Source organism: Lissotriton helveticus, chromosome 2_2 (genome assembly GCF_964261635.1).
Source record: "Lissotriton helveticus chromosome 2_2, aLisHel1.1, whole genome shotgun sequence".
NCBI lineage: Eukaryota > Metazoa > Chordata > Amphibia > Caudata > Salamandridae > Lissotriton > Lissotriton helveticus.
The window spans coordinates 346,168,233-346,188,365 of record NC_136060.1 but is presented as its reverse complement, the minus strand read 5'-3'; the positions used below and the strand labels follow the sequence as shown (position 1 = coordinate 346,188,365).

The window sequence follows — 20,133 nt, the reverse complement described above, 5'->3', positions numbered from 1 at the left end:
TGCACACTGAAAACAAAGATGTGTCCCCAAATGTAATTGTAACTTGTCGGCACCAGGCTTTTTCTCACATTAGTCCTATAGCTAAAGTTTTACTATGGTGTTGCTTTTGAGTCATCTCCCTTTTTACAAAAGTCTTTCTCCTGCTTTGAAATTTAGTTTATGCAGAGCTAGGCACAAGCCTACAGGCTCCTACCAAATTTCTGCTAGCCAGTGTTGTTGCTGTCATTGAAGCTACCAGCGGGTTTAAGGAGTTCAGCGATGCGGTCTGTACACCTTGAAGCCCTCTATATTTTTTTTTACCAGAGAAGTGAAGAAGGGCAGTCCATGAAATCTACTGGTACAAGTAAGCTGAATTATGAGACTACATGGCAAACACAGTCCAGACAGCATTTTTTTCTATTCCTCCTCTACCTTGCTATTTCTGTGGTGGCTAAGGACAGAGTTAGCTTGCCATCTGTCCAGATCAAGAGGGCCCTGCAGCTTGAGAAAAGCCCTTTTAGCATTCCTGGGTATGAGCCTGTTTTTCTGTGGATCTGAGAAGTCTGCCCCCGTCATCACCCAGGTTGTTAAGTCTGGTATACCCTATGCTTTAAATGTTGCTGCTTTATACAATCATGTTCAAAATTCTTTATGCTTATGATGTCTGTTGTAACAGTACCAGGATTCCGTTCCTGTGTAATTCAATTTAGTTAAAATTCTGCTGCTGGAAATCCTGACTGTGGCCTTTGTGACTTGCAACAAGCAGCAGGGGCACAGATCTTTTTCTGAGAGCAAAGACTGGATCATATTTCTCAATTTCCAATCCTACAGTCCTGCAAGAAGTATCTGAGATTCATGGCGTGCTCCACTCACTATCAGTTTGTTCTTCCATTTGTCCTCGCATTGGCTCCAAAAGTCTTGACCAAGGTGATGTCTATGGTAGCAGCTCGTCTCCGGAGGTCGTAAGTTGTTTCCGGATTTCGACGACTGGCTGTGAAAGCTGATTTGCAGCACATGGTGTTGCACTACTTGCAAAGAACAACATTTGTGTTGTTCAGCTTGGAGTTTTAATGTGCACCAGTCTTATCTGAAGCCTTCCTAGCACCTCTCGTTCATAGGGGCGGTATAGGCTACTTTGAGCATTTCCTCCTCCACAGAGATTCAAGACCTTCAGAACAGGATTCCAATATTTGAACTGGGTGCTTGTATTCCAGTCCTGATGGTTCTGTGCCTGCTTGGTCTCCTGCGTTCTCTTGGTCAATCCTGCAATTCTGCTGCATGAGAACTCGAGGGAGGTCTAACAAACTTCCATCCTCATCATATCCAAGGACTGTGCAGCAAATTTAGCCTGTAGGGAGCCACCTTTTCAAGGATCTCCTTTTTCCCCTGCCAGCAGAGGCCACGGTTGTGGAGGACATCTTCGCCTTTGGGGAATGTGCAACGGGGTGTTCTGGAGTTTAGAGACAGCTGGTCTTCAGAGGAATAAAATGTACATATGATAATGCGAGAAAAATTATGGGTAATTGGCCTTTCTCATGCTCATTCGCCATCATTTGGTCCACATCTAAACTGACAACACTACCGCAATGTAAAATATCAACGAACCAGGAGCTGCGGGAAGCTCATCTGCTATCTCAGGAACTGCTGAGAGTATGGTCATGGGTGCCAGAAAAGAGATGTGCATGGTTGGCAACCACCATGCTGGGTCACTCATTCTGAGAGCTGACGGCCTCAGCCGACTGCGTCTTGTGAATCATGAGTGGCATCTCCACCTGGAGGTGTTTCAGGGACTCTTCGCCAGGTGAGGCGTGCTTAAGGTGGATTTTATTGCCGCTTGTAAGAATTCCCACTGACCGATGTTCTCTGCCCTGCAGCATCCGTCACAGGGTCCTGGGAGATGCATTTGAGTTATAGTGGAAGTTTCCGCTACATTATGCATTTTCTCCCGTACCATTGATACATGGGGTTCTGAGGAAGATTTGCCAAGACTGAGCCCCAGCCATCTTAATGCCTTAGATTGGCCGAGACGGATGTGGTACACAGACCTTCTACACCTCTCCCTATGAGCTCCTTTTCGATTTCCACTCAGAGTGGATCTCCCCACCCAATCGGTAGGGCAAAATTCTACACCCCAATCTCCATACTCTCCACCTTCATGCCTGGATGTTTAGTAGAGCCATCTGAGTGTGTTTTGTCTTACACCGGAAGTGGTTGATGTTATTTTATCAGCTCATCGACTAAATTTGTTTATTCCGGACATTATCACAAATTTGTTTACTGGTGTTTCCAATAACAATACTGACACTGAAGGTCTCACAAATATAGTTTCCACCATCACCTTTTATTGTTCTTCAGTGGAATTAGAACTTGGTTCTGACTTTTTTGATGGGGGCTTCAATCTACTAGTGTGACTAGTTAAACAGGGTTCCAGGCCTACCAATGTAGCCAGACTGCTGCAGTTAAAACCTGCAGCCTGGCCTGACAATACCACCTTTGGACAAGGGAAAAAGATCCTTTTAAATATGAATGTCACTACTATGTTTGTCTTGTAGCCCCAAGGTAGAGTGGGTGAATAGTATTTGAAAGGGGGACGTGAAAACATTTACTTGCAATGACAGCTATTTTCACTGTGGATGGTTCTGCCTTCCCCGTGAGGAAAACTGGAGAGCAGAATTAATATTTTAATCTGTAATCTCTGGTTTTGAACAAGCTGGGGAAATAGTTCAACCAGTAGTTTGGATGATACCCTAAAGGCCATAGACCGATTAAAAACAGCTAAAGCCCCAGGGCCTGATCGGATACCTGGCGACCTGTACAGGTCTGAGCCCCTTGTATGGGCCCCTTACATAAATATTTTGTCCAATGCCATAGCAGATGGTAGAGAAATACGGGAACCCGGAGAGGGGCGGAGCTAATTACTATACACAAGAAAGGAGATGCTTCGGTTCCATTACACTACAGACTGATTAGCCTAATAGACAACTTATAAGCATTTTTTGATTGGCATGTTTTGAATAAACTGTTAACTTAGATGGAAGACGATGAGATTCTGTCACCCTACCAAGCTGGTTTTTGTACTAAAACCAGCACATGCGGCCAGGTGCTTAGGTTTATCTTACTCACTTGGAAATATGTACTGTTAAAAAAACATAACTTATATGTCACTTTTGTAAATCTCCAAGCTGAATTTGATCTTGTGCCTCGGGAACTGCTCTGGAAAGTTTTATTAGAGACGAGAGCCCCTGCAAATCTGGTAAAACTGCTCGTAGGCTTGCATAAGGGAAACTACGTGTAGATCAGGTGGGGGGAAACTGGGTGAACTAACTGATTCCCATTCGGCCTGGGGTGCGCCAAGTTTGCAAACTTGCACCCACATTATTCTTCCTGTATTTAAATGAAGTAGTTTATGACCTGAGGGGCTGTGCAAATGATTTCCCAGTGCTGAATGGCAAGAAAATACCAATCTTGCTGTTCGCAGATGATTGTCTACTTATTTCTAGACTCCTATGGGCCTCTAGAACTTACTAGATACATTTCTGGCCTCCTGTGTAGCTAGAGGCCTGGAACTAAACGTGGAGAAAACCAAGTTTCTGGTCTTTGGCAAGGGCAGAACAAAAATAGTGAGAATAGCTGAGAAACCATTAGAGCGGGTGAACACTTTCGACTATCTCGGGGTTAGGCTGACCGACACGCTAAGCTGGAATCCACAACTTGATAAAAGCGATTTGACCTTATGCCAAAAATCGAAACCTATAATTTTATTCCATAAACAGACTCTGACTCGGTCAATAACCCCAGCCTTGGAGGTCTATCAGGTGAAAACCCAAAATTTAGCACTATATGGGACCACTCTGACACGCATAAGTTGGCAAAGTGCGACAACATATTTGTTAGATCCCTTGTCTCTGTTCCAGTTAGTACCCCGCTGACCCCATTGTATCTTGATCTTGGGATGAGCAGAATTTGGGACATGGCCCCATTAAAACAACTGGGGTATTGACTGCATTTGTTGACCACTCCGGAGTTAACTGAATATTGTGAATTACTGAGAGAAGTCCTAAATATGAGTGGCGCCAAACAGATTTTATGGCTAGTCCATGTTGCAACTTGGTGTAGATCCCTGGGATTATTTAATCTATGGGACTGTCTGGAGTGGATTAGTAAAAAAAAGACAGTTACTGTAAAAGCCAAGTACTGGGCTTATGTGCCTGAGCTGTATGTTACAAGCATGACTTCAGGCGCATAACCACCGAGTATTTTAGTCTCGTCTCAAGTTTGAGCCAGTTCTCAATTTGATTACACCACCATTTGGTGAAAAGCCTCTATGTGAGATTTCGCTTGGATTGTTTACCCTTGGGGTCTTTTAGCCACATCGATGCTCATGACGAGCTGAGCTCGTTATGAGGCACGGTGCTCGGGTGCTCATGGCGAGCTGAGCTCGTCCTGAGCACTAGAACGCTCGCATGCGGGGAGAATTCCCCTGCTGCGCTGAGCGTTTCACAGGAACGGGTCTGCTCATGACGAGCTGAGCTCGTCATGAGCATGGGGGCGCTGCGCCCGCCTCCCAGCACAGCGGGGGAATTGCCCCTGCACGGAAGGGCTTAACACCTGGGCCTCCGAATCCAACACAATTTCCTGCCCAGCCTGCGCCCTTGCCCCAGAGTCTGAACATATCTTGTACTTTTGCACTGAATACTGCTTTCTTCGAAGAAAGTGGATTCAACCCATTTGCTGTAACCTGGAAACTTGACATTATTGGGTTTCTCTGAGGATTTTACAGACTGATGCATCAATTACTATTGTATTTGCTGTAAGCAGGTTTTTATTCAAAGTGTGGTTTAGGCGACAGTTGTTTGTGACCTAGACTGTTCAAGAGGCGTCTTGTACTATTAGAGATGTAATTATGCCTAGTGCAGCTCGGATACTGTTATTAGAGATATCTTATGTTTATTTGATCACACCAGGCACAAAGCACTTTAATTATACAAGAGGATGTTATTGACTGCAGGCTTTAACTGTCTCATGGAAGTTTTTATTATGTTACTAGCATACCCGTCGTGCGTTGCTGCGATTTCCGAAGAAAGGAAATTCAAGGAAACTCGTTATGATAACATTCAATTTGCATTGTGTCATTTTTATTGAAACTTATTCATTTAATTATGGAACACATTTCAAAGTGTCGTTTTAATTCTATTTATTTATTAGAGTGCTTGTGGATACAGGATTTTTTGTTTTTCCGTCTGGTGCGTACATCAGTATTCGAAAGATTATAAGGGCCCTGGGGGGCCGATATTTAAAAAAAATTGTATGCCAGAAACCTTCGCGGTAGTGTACTCAACAACTTCCCAAAGTTTCCTGGCGATCGGATGAATGCTGTTTTAATTCTAATTATTTATTCGAGTGCTTGTGGATACACGATTTTTTGTTTTTCCGTCTGGTGTGTACATCAGTATTCGAAAGATTAGGAGGGCCCTGGGGGGGGGGGGGGAATATTTAAAAAACAATTATGCCAGAAACCTTTGCTGGAGTGTAATCAACAACTTCTTTAGGTTTCATGGCGATCGGATGAATTCTGTTTTAATTCTATTTATTTATTCGAGTGCTTGTGGATACACGATTTTTTGTTTTTCCGTCTGGTGCGTACATCAGTATTCGAAAGATTATGAGGGCCCTGTGGGGGGGCCATATTAAAAAAAAATGTATGCCAGAAACCTTCGCGGGAGTGTACTCAACTTCCCAAAGTTTCATGGTGTTCGGATGAATGGTGTAGTAATGCATAAAGGACAGACAGACATACATTCATTTTTATATATAGAGATTTTTATATCTGGAAATTGGGCAAGAATATTTTAGCCATTGATTGTTATTCATTGATTGTGTATACTTTGATGGTTTGGATTAAACCGAATAAAGATTTATGGAAGAAAGTTCAACCACTATTTTAATAGTTGCTGAAATTCCAATTCACCTAGTAAGCATTTTAATATAAATTTAGGAAAATTAACTTCTAGAAAGTTGCATTTTCCCAGCCTGAAACTCCTAGGGGCTAATTTGCATTAGCTTGCCAGCAGCTGCCCTGTCAGTGCCTGACCTTAATGAGGCATGAAAACTGCTCCCAGAGCATAGACGATGCTTTAGGCTTTAGGACACGATGGGCTGGGTGTGGAGAGTGTGATCCTTATCCGTTGAGGAGATGCAGCTGTGGAGGTTCCAGGAGCTCCATTAACTTGAAAGTGACAGAGGTGAATCCTATCCATTTATGAACCTCGAAACTGTGTTTAGTGTAAGGGATAAACCAACGAAAAGGGGGAGGCCTTTGTTCTTTAGGTCCAGAGTGGCCAGCAGGTCTCATGGAATGGGGTCCCAGAAGGATTCTGACATCAATCAGGAGGAGAGAACTGCTAATTTCTCTAAACACACTCCTGACTGGCACACAAACTTTACAGCAAGGCAAACAGGATGTGTTGTAAAAGTGGGTACGTTTTCCCCCTGCAACCTTTTCTCCATTTGTTAGTGAGTGTCCAGGAGTCACCCCTACACACTGGCTACTAAACTGTAGAGAAGTGGACCTCCCCACCAGCTGCTTAGAATTCTTTCTTGACCTTTGAAAGAACAGATGGACTGCATCTGATGTTTGCAACCTGTGAGGAGACCTGAAGGGCTGTACCTGCTGCTCCCACTTTTACCTACCACAAAAAAGTAGACTCCAAGGGGCCAGTTGATTGACCTCCTATTTGGCTTCAGGGACACAAGCTGAAAGAGGGCTTTCTCTTGAAATGACCAGTGACCATTTATAACCGACAGAGGCATGGATCGTGCTGGTGGACGCTGCTGGAGTGAACTTGGCCCCAAGTGCTGTCTCAGATTTCCAGGGTGCATTCGCGGGGAAGGACTTATTCTGAAATAGCTAGGAAAATGTGGACTTAGAAAAGGTTTGGGCTTACAGAGTACTGGGACCAACCACCCAAGTCCATCCACCCAAGGCTTGGCCACGCTGAGCAAGAAAATCAGATTCGTCTCACTGAGCTTTTAGGCGGTGAAAATCCAGTTTAGGGAACCCACGCAGAAAGTCTATCTGACTTTGGTATAACCTTCTCTGTTGCCACCTGCTGCCTTGCACTACTAGAGTAATCTAAGCTCTAAAAAATAGACTAAGTCCAAAAGTAAAGATCTTAGACCAGTCGATGGCGCCTATCAATATCTGACCCATGAGAGGACCTCTCTGGGCACGAAATGTGAACTTTTTTCCTTCCGAAACCTTCCTTCCGAAACCAGTGGCTTCATCAGGTTGTCATCGAATGGCTATCCAGCTGGGAGAAGACAGTCTAAAAAAATACTCAACAAAGCGAAGGGGAACTGTTCCTCTGGAAAGGGGACCAACCATCAATCAGATTTGAGGATGGTGGTACGGGGTAGGCAAGGAAGTGGAAGTGGGATGGGGGATCCCGCTTTGGCGAAACTAGGGTCCTCACACACCCAGCAAGCTAGGTGTCATGCTCCATTATTTCTTCACTTACGTAGGGCACCTACTATTGAGGCGCCTACATTACCTGTCCACCCCTGTTGAAGTCCCTCTCACCAAGAAGAGAGGCGAGTCCTGAAGTGCTATGAACCACCTGGGCAGATTTGCTTTTAATTCCCTCACTTTGAATGGGACGTAAACAGCATGAGTGAGAACAGTGATTTGGGAGTTTGGCTAAGAGAGTTTTACATTTTTTTTTATTGTTATAGACTACAAATTGTCTCACATTGATTGTGTCACTTTGAGGAGGTGTGGACCACTTGGGAGACTAATGTATTGAACGTTGAGCCACTTTTAAGACAGCGCTCTAATAGTTAACTATTCGTTTTTTCTCAACGTTCCTTGTCTCCACTGGTACTTTTTAAACAACTACATGACTTCCTTGACCTGTAGTAATTACTGATTGGTAACATATCATTATAAGCACCATTCAGTGTAGATATTACACAACACCTTCACTGTTTTTACACTTTTTCGGTCCTGAAGAATTGCCACGGTATTTTTTAACCATAAGGGCAAGAAACATGGTGACCCGGAGAGTAGAGCAGTATAACCACTGACCACCCTCGAAACAGGGAACTGCCACTCTACAAATTTAGCGAGGTGGATTACCAGCCAGAATAAATAAATGTACTTGGAATATCCAACCTTTTTTAACCATTCACGCACCCACTGTACCGCTTAATATCTACACACACACGGGCCACACACCCCCACTTCATCATACGGCAAAGGAACAAAAGATCTCCGATAAAGAGCCCTTTCGCGGGTGCCCGTTGGACATTGCAGCGCCGGTCCAACGAGGAGCAGGTCCAGATTATGAAGCATGACACACCTAGCTTGCTGGGTGTGTGAGGACCCTAGTTCCGCCAAAGCGGGATCCCCCCATCCCACTTCCACGCCTACCCCGTACCACCATCCTCAACTCTGATTGATGGTTGGTCCCCTTTCCAGAGGAACAGTTCCCCTTCGCTTTGTTGAGCTTTTTTTCAGGTGGGCACGGACCTTGGACCTCTTTAAACCCCCTCACCCCCTCTTTCCCTCTTTTTTGTTGAGGAGTCTAAAAAAATAGCCTGCCAACTTGCCCCACTGGAGGATTTTAAAGACAGTCAAAAGGTACATTATTTTACTGAAATGAATCTGCATGGTGCATCTGACCTGCACTCCATCTCGGCCAACCTAAATCACGCTTGGGGTCTCAGTCACATACAAACAAAACTTTCTATTGGTGCTTTACTTTTTCTTTGTGTTTTTTCTCCTGACTCTTTGAAAAATTCATATCTCTGGTTACCCTTATTGGATAATTGGCATTTCGGTGGCCATTTGTTTACTAAATTCTTCTCCATTTTTATACATTGGAGTAGGATTTTTGTGTTGTGGTTTTGACTCTTTAACTGTTTTAGTACTTCTAAATGCTTTACACATTTTCACTGAAAATCCCATCTGCTATGTGCTGTAGCGATACTTGGCCTACCTGCAGATTCCTCACTGTCTAAAGAAAGGCTGTTTCTACATTTATAGATATTTTTGTCTATTTAGATTTATATATAAAAAAAAGTTGATTTGCATAACTGTAAACGGTTTCCAAGTTAGTCTTGTACTGCACCTGGAAAACACTGATGGTATTCTTGTCCTGGTAATACAAATACGATCTGGCAAACACTGATAAACTGCTGCAGATGTGGCTGCTTTATGGCTATAGTGAGGTGATCATGACTCCACTGCGGGCGCCGCAACAAAGTCAGCACCACCTACCGGTGACAAAAAGCTGTGGCAAAAGTTACTGGCTTCAGTCTGCGTTTAGGACTTTCCACAGTAAGATCGTTGCCAGAGGTAAGTAACTTTTCCCTCCGGGATTTCAGAAAGTAATAACAAAACTACAACACCATCAAAAGAGAGAAGCACTTGCATGTTTGTGGGTTGCAAGCACATTTTCAGACTTGTGTTTGGGGGGGGGGGGGGGAGAGGCAAAAGTTCTCTTCGATGCACCTTTGTGACCTGCGTGTCACAATTTCACAGTTCTCGGGCAACAGCAAGATCCTCCACTGCATTCTTGATACCAGCAGATGTTCCTCTCCTACACGATTGCCGCAAAACTACCAACCAAGGTGCCTGCCCTCACTGCATGGTAGTCCGTACCATGGAGGTCCTACCTGGCATGTAGGGTTGCCGCTTGGGTTCCACACAGGCTTTGGCCCTCATTATCCAGCAGTATCCCTCCTGGCATATGGGGTCTGCCATCAGCTATCTATGCAGTGGCCCTCTTCTGGCATAAGGGATGGGGGAATATTAGAATTTAATTTGCACGAATGCAACAAGCGTTTCTGTGCAGCAGCCAGCACCTCACACCAGGAGTCCACTTGACCGGGCTTCCCATTGGACCTTGCTCCCTCCAATGCTCTCCTCTTCCTCACAGAGCAACACTGGTCTTGGAAAGCTGGCAGGTGCTGGTGCTTCAGGTTCCAGATCAGGTGGTCTTGGGTCCCTGGGTGATGCCCCCTCATCCATCAGGGAGTCTACCAGGCCATGGCCCCCCAGTCCTGGTAACAGGCAGAAGTCTTGCAGAGCTTGTCCTCCTCACACCACCCGTTTGACTGCTTGGCAGACGACCGATTTATGGGTCTCAACCTCTCCTTTTAGCTCGTTTCCAGACACACCAAATGAGATTTAGGGTCTGGGTCTTGGCAGTTTTATGTTGGGGTTCTGCTTCTTTTAAAGTACATTGCCTCTCCCTCTAGACATTGCGCCTGTCAGAGCAGGAGATTATAATAGTCCCACAAAACAGGCCATGGGAGTGGCTAGGGTTCACACCTAGATGTTGGCCACAAGGATATGTGCATGAAAAGGTTAATTCCGGGCTCCCAGCTGTACTCTTTATGATTCCTTTCTCCTTCCTGATATGTTTCCAGGCCCTTTCCCTGTGATCTCTTACTGAATCAAAGAGCACCTTTTGTAGTGTCTTTGTCGCTGTATCTCTCTCTCTCTCGCACACTTTCTTTCTCTCTCTCTCTCTCTCTCTCTCTCCCCTCTCTTATCTATATATGTATATCAGTCTCTAGCTCTATCTCTCCCTCTCCCCCGCCTTCCTTGTCTGGTGTCTCCAACCCAGCTCCGAGGAATGCAGCGATGCACAAACCTGTCTGGGGTTATTCCTCTACTTCCTCATGTCTTAACCAGGAAGACCTATGCTTCTTGAAATGGAACCCAGGGCTCTCTCTGCACTGTAGCATTACTGGCACGCTTGCACTTGGTGCATGCACATTGTCAAGCACTGTTACCTTCATGTATTGTGCCACTCCAGGCTTACACACATTCAGCATTCACATGTTCAGCATTCACACGTTCAGGGCGCGCACGTTCAGCACACATTCACCGTGTGCACTGCTCTGTAGTGTTGCCTTTCTGTATTGTGCCAGGGTGAGTTAATTTCAAGCGCACACACTGCCAGGATACACAATGCTCATATGCGCAGTGCACAACACTACATCCCTCAATGTAATGTACTCCTCGCAGGTATACATACAGTACATGCACTCCTCATTGACCCACTGCAGTTCACTGCTGTATACATAAACCCACTACATGCACTCCTCATACACACCGTGCATAGCACTGCTCTCTTTCCCTGTACTATATTTACTAGTGTCTGATACATCTCTCAACTCCTTTATTAGGGATCGACCCAGCATCACATGTAGGAAAGGGAAGACATTGCTTAATCGTTTTCCCACTGTGCGCTGGAATTTCAAAAATGCGCTGTTTATGACAAAGCCAGCTCGTCATCCGCGTAGCGCAGGTAACGCCCATGACGAGCTGGCTTTGTCATTAGCGCGGAAGGGGTTAATATGATTAGCCCCAGTTACTCTACACAGCGCACACAGGAGACATGGTTACATAAGAGAGCTAAGGGGTCTTACAAATGTGGACACTGCAATATGTACAGACTGGTCAATGATGGTATCAAGGATTTCAGTTATAACTGCTCCCGTAAATATGAGATTCTGATACACATAGACTGCACCACTAAATATGTGGTCTACGTCCTTATTTGTAATATGGTTTAATATATGTTGGTAGCACCATCAGAACAATGAAATAACGTATATCCGAACATTAGCTAGCACTTAAGCAAAATCCCAGATATCCAATGGCAGTACATGCATGGGACTGTAATGCACAAGCCAGACACAAGAGCTTTATGTTTCATGGAAAATAAACTTTAGCACATGATGCTAGGGGAGGTAATCGTGAACTCTGATTTCGACAGTGTGAGTCACGCTGGGTAATGGTGCCACGTGCAGTTGATGAGGATCTACATGTGGATCATGAAATGCAATATTTTCTTGAAACATGACACATGGAGCAGACTTGTATATAATTCTATGTGTTGATCCACCTCTGTGGCTCATTTATGCTTCTGTTAACCTAGCAACTTATTTATTGTTCCCCAACTAATATGTACAAGCATGGAACTCATTGACCCCAAGTCTACATTAGAGATATTTCTCTTCCAGTGGTTTCCTCTTACAATACTTGAAATCTTTGCACGCTTGGGTTACTGTAATACCGATAGACTAAGACAGTTTGAGTCATGTTGGATAAGGGAGCTATGTGCAGGTAATAAGGGTCTATATGTGGATTATAAAATGCAATATTTTCTTAGACCTAATGGAACTATGTGCAGGTGAAAGTGGCTTAATGCGGCTCATGAAAGGCAATAATTTCTTGGAACATAATTCTATATGTTTTATGATTCTGTATACCGACCAACTGATGTACTGTTCCCCAACAAATATGTACAAGCATGGAACCCATTGATCTCATGTGCATATATTATGGTTGTTTCTCTTTTAGTGGCTTTCACCTATGATACTGAAATCTATGCACACATGGGTTACTGTACTATCGATAGTGAATCGCCGGATGTTTGAATGTTATAACACATCTGCTCACTTGGTTTCAAAATACAGAGAACCCATGATTCACCCTGTGAGCAAAATTTGGTTACTCCCTTACCGTGGGACATTAGGGATGTCCCCTTTTTACGTTGGTTTGGTATCCTAAACTCAAACTGTGAAGTGACCATTCAAAGATGGCCGCTGAGTTGATTCACCCACGTAGAACAGGAGTTCACAGACGCGCTTTTGATTGGCATGCTGGTTTAAGTGGCTTATGGATAAGAAAAAATAGGAAATTCTTTTTACATTAGGTTAAGAATCAAATATATCTCTTTATTCTAGAGCAAAGACGTAGACCCGCTAGTTGTTAGTACGTAAAGTTGGGGTGTAGTTACTTTTATTTCCGTATCTTGTGCTATAGTGAATGACGAGTGTGGACTTTTCACTGTATTTAAACCCAACACAATATGGTCCTGGTTCTACACACCAACATACATGTAACGTTGGAGTACTCTCCTTTCGGAAACAAGCGGGTTATACCGGTAAATACTTTTTATATTCCGACTTACTCTATGCTCCCCACTTTTGATATGGGTATATGAGATCAGGGCTTGTTTATAAAGGTGTGGTAAATGTTTGGAGTACGGCTAGAAGTATCTATTAATTGTTTGGCATGGGGGGACTATAAGATCCGATAATATTGTGAACAGTGAATTGAAGAATCAATTATAGTACAGTACTGTGTGTACGAATAGTTTGTTTTGGCTCTAATCATGTGTAACCGGTGTTTCATAACCGATTCCTAATTTACATAGGTTTGAGATGCTGATATTTTACTTGGCAGAACAGAACTGAACACGGGAGTGGAGGATTACACTTGGTTTAATACCGGTGAAATCCTTTTGTAGTATGTGCATACTGGGCACCTAGACATGTTTACAGTGAGTTTGTGGTACTGAATTCTATATAGTTTCTTTTATATTAGATTCATGGAGAGACATGAGCCATACTCTTTCTCTATGGTATTACTTTAGATAGAGCCATTTGGTTTCAAGTGAGCTTGTGTGATGACATCCAAACACAGCGATATAGTTATGGGATGTAAGGTAGCACAAAGAGGATGCATGAAGCAGACCTTGCTCACCTCTTGAGTTGCTAGTTTTTGCCCATTTTGCGGGTACATATATTTTTGGTTGTGATAAGGTCAAAGGATTGACCACCTTTACATTGTCAACCAGTTTATTATTTCGGTCTAAAGTTATATGCATGTTTGTATACCAGTTTATTGATTTGGTCTGATTATATTTATATTTTTTACAGTCCTTACACACCTACTACTTTTACTATCTCACTGGTGACCTCCGTTGCGATTATCTTGATATGTTAGAATCGTTCTCATGAATAACTGATGAATGAGCACCGGGTTATATTGGGGTTACACCTTTGATTAGAATTAACACTTATGGCGTTCATTTATTTTTCGTAGCCCTGATGAAGTCAAAGGTTGACACACCTAATGACAACACGTGTTGGCTTCTTTTGTTGTTGGAATCAATAAAGAGATTACTGGATGTTGCAGGACACCTAATGCATTGTGAAGATGAAAATAAAATTAAAAATACGAAGAACAAAGACATGCTAGTGTACTCATGGACTGTTTGGACATTGAGTTGCTCGGGGGTAACATTAATTCATTTGAGGGGGGTTTTTCCCTCATCTAAGTTGAGTGCTGCTGGCCACTCTTTTCCCTCTGGAGCACCATATATAGTTTTGGGAATACTTTGGAAATACTATAGGTTTGCGCGAACTACAACTTGCCATGGCAATTCTCTACATCAGTCTGGAGGTCAAAAGATCTATCATTTTATGGTGGAATTGCATTCTTCCTGCATGCACTGCACTCTCCTCTGCAAGTGACTGCACACCTCAAAGAGAGTGTGTTCCATATAAGGGGCACTATGCATAATTTACATATATGCCTACAGAAGTAAACAATTTTAGGCCTCTGTATGCCTTATACCAGCACAGCAGATGCTGTATTACCGCTCAAATGTATCATAATCACATTTATCCCTTTAAGGACCATTACTGTGGATTTTAATTGCTATGAAGTTTCAGGACATTTAGGGTTTATATTATGAATATATAGGATACCTCCATGATTGGCACGGCGCATCAGCTGTCTCAGAATCATTTACTCCTTACATTTCCACAGCATAAAGCTCTGCATTTCTATTTGCATAAACAACTGCAGCTCTGCTCTGAATGCCAGAGCCTTGAAGTGGCCATCGCCCCTGAGAACAAGAGCTTAATTGCATAATCGTGAATGAGGCGATTCATGGATTGCTCCTAGCCAGTTATTTCCGTAATGCTCCAGCGGCCATTTCCCCAAGTCTTTCAAGATGGCTTCTCCTGGAGACCGATGATTTGCTCCTCTGTGTTAATGTAAGTACAGGTGTATTCCTGATGCTGTCTGGCTCAGTAAAATGATGACAGATTATTACTCAGAAAGGATTCTCCGGCCTTTAAAACTGTTCTGAGCACCACTTGCAGTGTGGTTCGACGTGAGGCAGCTGGGAGTGCTGTAATATGTTAGGCCCTGCGAAAATGTAAACTGTAAGCTGTCCAGAGGGAGGCGCTCAGGACGTGGAAGTCATACGGCTCTCTGACCTGAGGCATCTGCCTTTCCGCTCCCTGGCTGCAGTCTGTCATCCTAAAGCGCGCTTTCCTGTCTATCCACGTGTGCTGAAACATTAACCTTTTCTCTCCATCATGTGTACACATAAAATGCACTAAAAGTGCTGGCCTCTCGAGCAGCCAGATTTCTTGAAACATGAACATAATGGAAGCTCTTGATGGGAGCTGCTTTGCTTTTGGCAAAGTCTGTTGCATTCCACCACTATAAGGGTAGCGCGTTGCCCCACCCCTTCACAAACATGTCGACAAAAAAAAATCCGTATTAGGCATCCAGACAGCAGTACAGTTGAGGACACGTCCATTACCATGCCGAAGACTTTTCCATTCCAACAGTTCTCTGATGAATACTGAGCGTGTTTTGTATGAAGTAGAAAGACTTCTTGTTGTTGGTTTGCCCAAGGTACGATGTCTTCGGGGCTAGGGAGGGATGGGATTAAAATGATGAGCCTGGGTACAGAATCAAAGGCGATTTCATTTTGAAGGTTGATTTTGGGGTACCTCCTGAGATGCTCCAGAATAGGATGATTAACCTTGCACCTGAAGGACACCAAAGGGGGACCGCCGCCACATAAAGGAAAAATTAAGGGAAAGTTATTAGTGGCCAGCGAAGGACTCTTCTATTGAGCAGTTTGTAGGGTCTTGTGTATCTTGTGCAAGTGCTGATAAAATATTTGCGGCCTGTTGAGTTCCATGTTAGAGCATAGAAAAAGATTGCTATAGATTTTGGGGGCCTTTTTGTTTGCTTATTGCCAAGTAACCCGTTTTTCATTGTCATTGTATATAATTGCGTCAAATGGCTGTTCCAAAAAATTATTAAAGATCCTTACACTGTTGGAGTTATCATAAAAAAAATCTTTACCATTGAAGGGTATCCTCAAGCTTTAGTCTCCGACAATGGGGTGCAATTTCTCAGGAGAAGAAATAACTGACTTGAACCATTGAAGTGTGGCTTTATACTGTCCACAGAGCATAGCCTTGGTTGAGAGAGTAAACTGAGTTCCTAGGCTGATCATTGATTTTGGGTTGTTTTCAAAATTGGGCGCTGAAAAGACTCTGAGGAAGTGACATTGTTAGTGGTACAATGTCAGCTAGACCGGCAAGTGTTGTTGTGACGCAGGCGTCCTCATCACTTCTTGCAGCACAAAAGAAACCCCATCCTTCTTTTGAGTAGTCGTTAACCCAAAGCCTCTACAATCCCAAGTTAGTAGTTTAGCTCCATTTTGAATGCCCATCATCACTAACATAGGAGGTAGCCTTATTTCAATAGATTCAGTAAACACATTTTTTGAACCCGGAGACATTATTCCTTTCCTTTACAAGTTACAGGGAACATTGTCATTTGCCATTGCTTGTATGTTATTTTACCAATCCAACGCTGTAATACTGTGCCTGAAGTGGTATAATGTTTTTGTCATTTTACAGCTCTGCATAGATGGCACTTGCTAATCCTATGCTTAAAGCCTTTGCTGTATAAATGGCAAAATACTGCCCCTTTCTAGCTGGCGTGGATGCTAATCCTATGCTTTAAAAAACTTTGGTAGAAGAACAGACATTTGAGGTGAGCATATTTTAAAGTGCTGCTGGTGTTGTAGGGTGCTCTGCACTGGAGCTGCTTTGCACATACCCAGAATTGTCGTCTTTGAGAGAGAGAGAGAGAGAGAGAGAGACTCTCTCCCCCTCTCTCCTTTTGCAACAGACCAATTAAGGACAGTGCACACACTATGCGTTTTGGCCAGTCAGCCGTGATCAAGGCATGCTGGCCGAAACACTTAGTGTTGTTCATTTTCCTTAATAAATTACACTTTTGCACCATAAACTACTGAATGTGCGTTAAATGACTCCTGTTGTAACTACAGAGCTTGTTGTGGATTTAAACAGGGCTGCTAGTTTCCTTGCACATGCACAGACTTCAATTCTCATTCTATATCCTTATATTTGAAATTATTTGTGGAAGTTCCTATTTTGGGTTCAGATGTGTTTGTGGTTTAGAGACGCAGCAGTGAACAGAGCAAGATTTCACACACGGGAGATATTTACTTGCCCGCCTCATGAAGTCAAAAGATACACAGGAACACCATGACTAATTAGTTTTTCAACCAGACCTTTCCCTGGTCAAAGCAGGTGAACTGTCTTCGTAATAAACTGCATATAAATATAGCTGATGGTGTGAAATATTGATTTCTGCATTTAGTTTTTATCCCTCATTGTCTCGTAATCTGGGTTAAAATCCACAACCCAGTATTATCGAACCTAGAGTACTTTCTTTTTAGGGTTGTGAACCGCAGCCTGATTACCAAGCCACTTGCACTTGTCCCCACGTGAGAATACATTATAGTGGTATAAGTGAATTTCTCATTAACTGATACATTTGGAATTGAATGATCATGTAAACTTGAATTGTGTCATTTTTGAAACGCTAGATTTGTAACTTGTTTATAAATATTCAGAGGCCAGCATATTGTCAATGATTAGTCATGTGCTAGTCTCCACTCTTGCATGCTTCACCGCCTTGACTTCATTATTTTCCCTTTTCTAAATGTTTAGGCATTCAGAGTTTCTGCAAAGACCTATTAGAAGTGGCTGACATCTTGGAAAAAGCAACAGAAAGTGTACCCAAAGAGGAGATTAAGGCCGACAACCCTCATCTGAAGAACCTGTACGAAGGGCTTGTGATGACCGAAGGACAGATGCAAAAAGTGTTCAAAAAACATGGCATTCGGAAGCTGAATCCTGTGGGTGCCAAGTTTGATCCCTACGAGCATGAAGCACTGTTTCATGCTCCCGTCGAAGGGAAGGAGCCAGGGACGGTGGCACTGGTGACCAAGGTCGGCTATAAGCTACGTGAGCGCACCTTGCGACCTGCCTTGGTAGGGGTGGTGAAAGAAGCATAGCTTTGTATTATTTTTTTTTAAATAAATGAAAAATCTGTACAATTCTAGTGACTTGTTGATTGGACTCATCCAGCAGGAAACAGCTCTTGTTCTGCAGCTGGTACGTGAACCGTGTGTACTGCCAAGGCCGAGTCGGACTGTCTCACCACTACTTTCTTTGGACTGTTAACTTTGTAGGCCCCTCAAAACCTGGTTTTTAATGCGCGTTTGCAGACTGTCTACAGTTTGGACTTCTAAAGGATAATTTTATATTGCTTCTGTGGGCTAAAAATATGACCTAGATTATCAAGCGTGTTGCTTATGAATTTGAGTGTATGTACAAAATGGCTGCCGCGATGCAACACGTTTGCTTTCTTTTCTGGGCTGTGTCTTTGGTGCGCTGACGAGTGGGCGAGATTCCTTTTTCGAATTATCCAACAACATAGCATTCAGCCCCAATTCTAGGCTATGCCACTGGATTCCGGTTGATTCCATGCTTGGTTTATTCGTAGTCATCAGCATGCGGTGTTGGATCTCAGTGTGTGCAGTGTGGCTGCTGTACCCCCTCTGCCCAGAACTCTGCTCGCTCTGGGCTCTGTGCTTTCCTTCTGGAAAATTGTGTAATGAGAATTCTTTCTATGAAATTACTTGCACACCCCTCCAGTACAAGGACACAAGTAGGGCTTCTGCGCCCCCCCAGTTTTATGGCCAAGAATTTCACAGAAAGGGCCCAGTGGAAGAGTAGCTGGTGTCATTTTCAAAATTCCAAATCTTACCAAGCAGTATCACTGCAAGAGGGTCCGCTTGCGGCATAGAGCTGCAACTGCGAACCTGAAAGCGTTGCAGCCTTGCACGACCGAATCCGTATCAAATTCACCCAAAGTCCTTGTATGATTATAATGAATTTATTGCTGAATCTTGCATACATACACCTGTAGTTATTAACACTTAAGATCTTCATGACTTTGATGCTGTCAAAGTAAACTAGATCAGTTTCACGTTTCAAAAATGATACAGGTCTGGCTGCCATCCCTATTTATGCCCCCATTTTTTGCTCGCGTCTTGGCAGTTCTAGGCACGCCATACGTAATTGTTGAGGGACAGCTGATATTAAAAACAGTCTGCCTAAGTTTGTGCCTTTCAAATTTCTTCGTAATGGTTTCACGGTGTCTTTATAACCAATGCGACCAGCAAAGGGGGATATATATATATATTTTTTTTTTTTTTTTAGAAATTTCATTACTCATTTGAGTTCCGATTTTGTGTCAACACAGAGGCTGCTGGATTGACATAGAAAGCGACATGCACGGCTGCCCTCTCGGTCCCACCTTCCAGTAAAGTGGCAGAATGTTTTGTGGGATTTTGAAGTTGAAAGAGAAACTGAAAGAAACGAAATGCACGGATCTGCGTTTTATTTACATTCCGAAGATGATTCAGTTTCTCGGGACCATTGATGTCTAAAGAAATTATACTAAACTAACTGTGTAGTTCAGTCAGAATTATATTGTGTTCTACAGACAGTGTGTTTTAATATATTTTGTAACGATTTGCTTTAAATAGATATATAATAATTTTCAAAAGTGTTCTACACTATAAAAGTGTTACATAAAACGAGAACGATTGTCTTTTGTGAATTTCTGAGGTTGCATTTATAGATTTTTGTTATTGTTTTTTACCCACTAACCTAAATTGGTTTCTTAACCACAGGGCTGTTATTTGCACGGGAAGAAAGGTTGTTTCCTTCCATTAAACAACTTTAAGTTCAGATCCAGTGAAGTAGAAGTGTTGATAAAGCATTTGCGTTAAGGTGCACAGTGTTGCTTGCCCACTATCGAGATGCAGCATCTACTTATCGGAAGTAACAAATGTGAAGACCAACTTTCCAGTGTAATGATCCAAGAGAAGTTCAATTTGTCCACCCTAAACAACTTGGCACGGGTACATTTGCTTTCAGATGGTTGGATTTTACCATTGCAAGGTGGATTTTCTGATGTGGAAATTGTCAGGACAGTGAAATTGCTGCAGAAGCTAATGTCGGTTTGAGGTAAGTTGTTGCATTCTAGGTGTTATTACAGGCAAAAGTAGGCGAGCATCACAAATTCTGCATTTCGCTTATTGGAAACGTTTACAAATTTACCTTGTCCTGGGAGAACAGGCAAGTGTGTTC

The 20,133-nt window shown here is 43.1% G+C and overlaps 1 protein-coding gene across 1 annotated transcript in view; it reads left to right on the top strand.

The window, feature by feature from the left end:
* Positions 1-19,583, top strand: part of GRPEL1 (GrpE like 1, mitochondrial) — a 125,973-nt gene extending 106,390 nt beyond the window's left edge. Inside the window, exon 4 of the mRNA XM_078678519.1 lies at positions 17,641-19,583. Coding sequence (XP_078534645.1) covers positions 17,641-17,987 — 347 coding nt within the window. The 3' untranslated portion in view covers positions 17,988-19,583. The remainder of the gene's footprint in view (positions 1-17,640) is intronic.
* Positions 19,584-20,133: the final 550 nt, after the last annotated feature.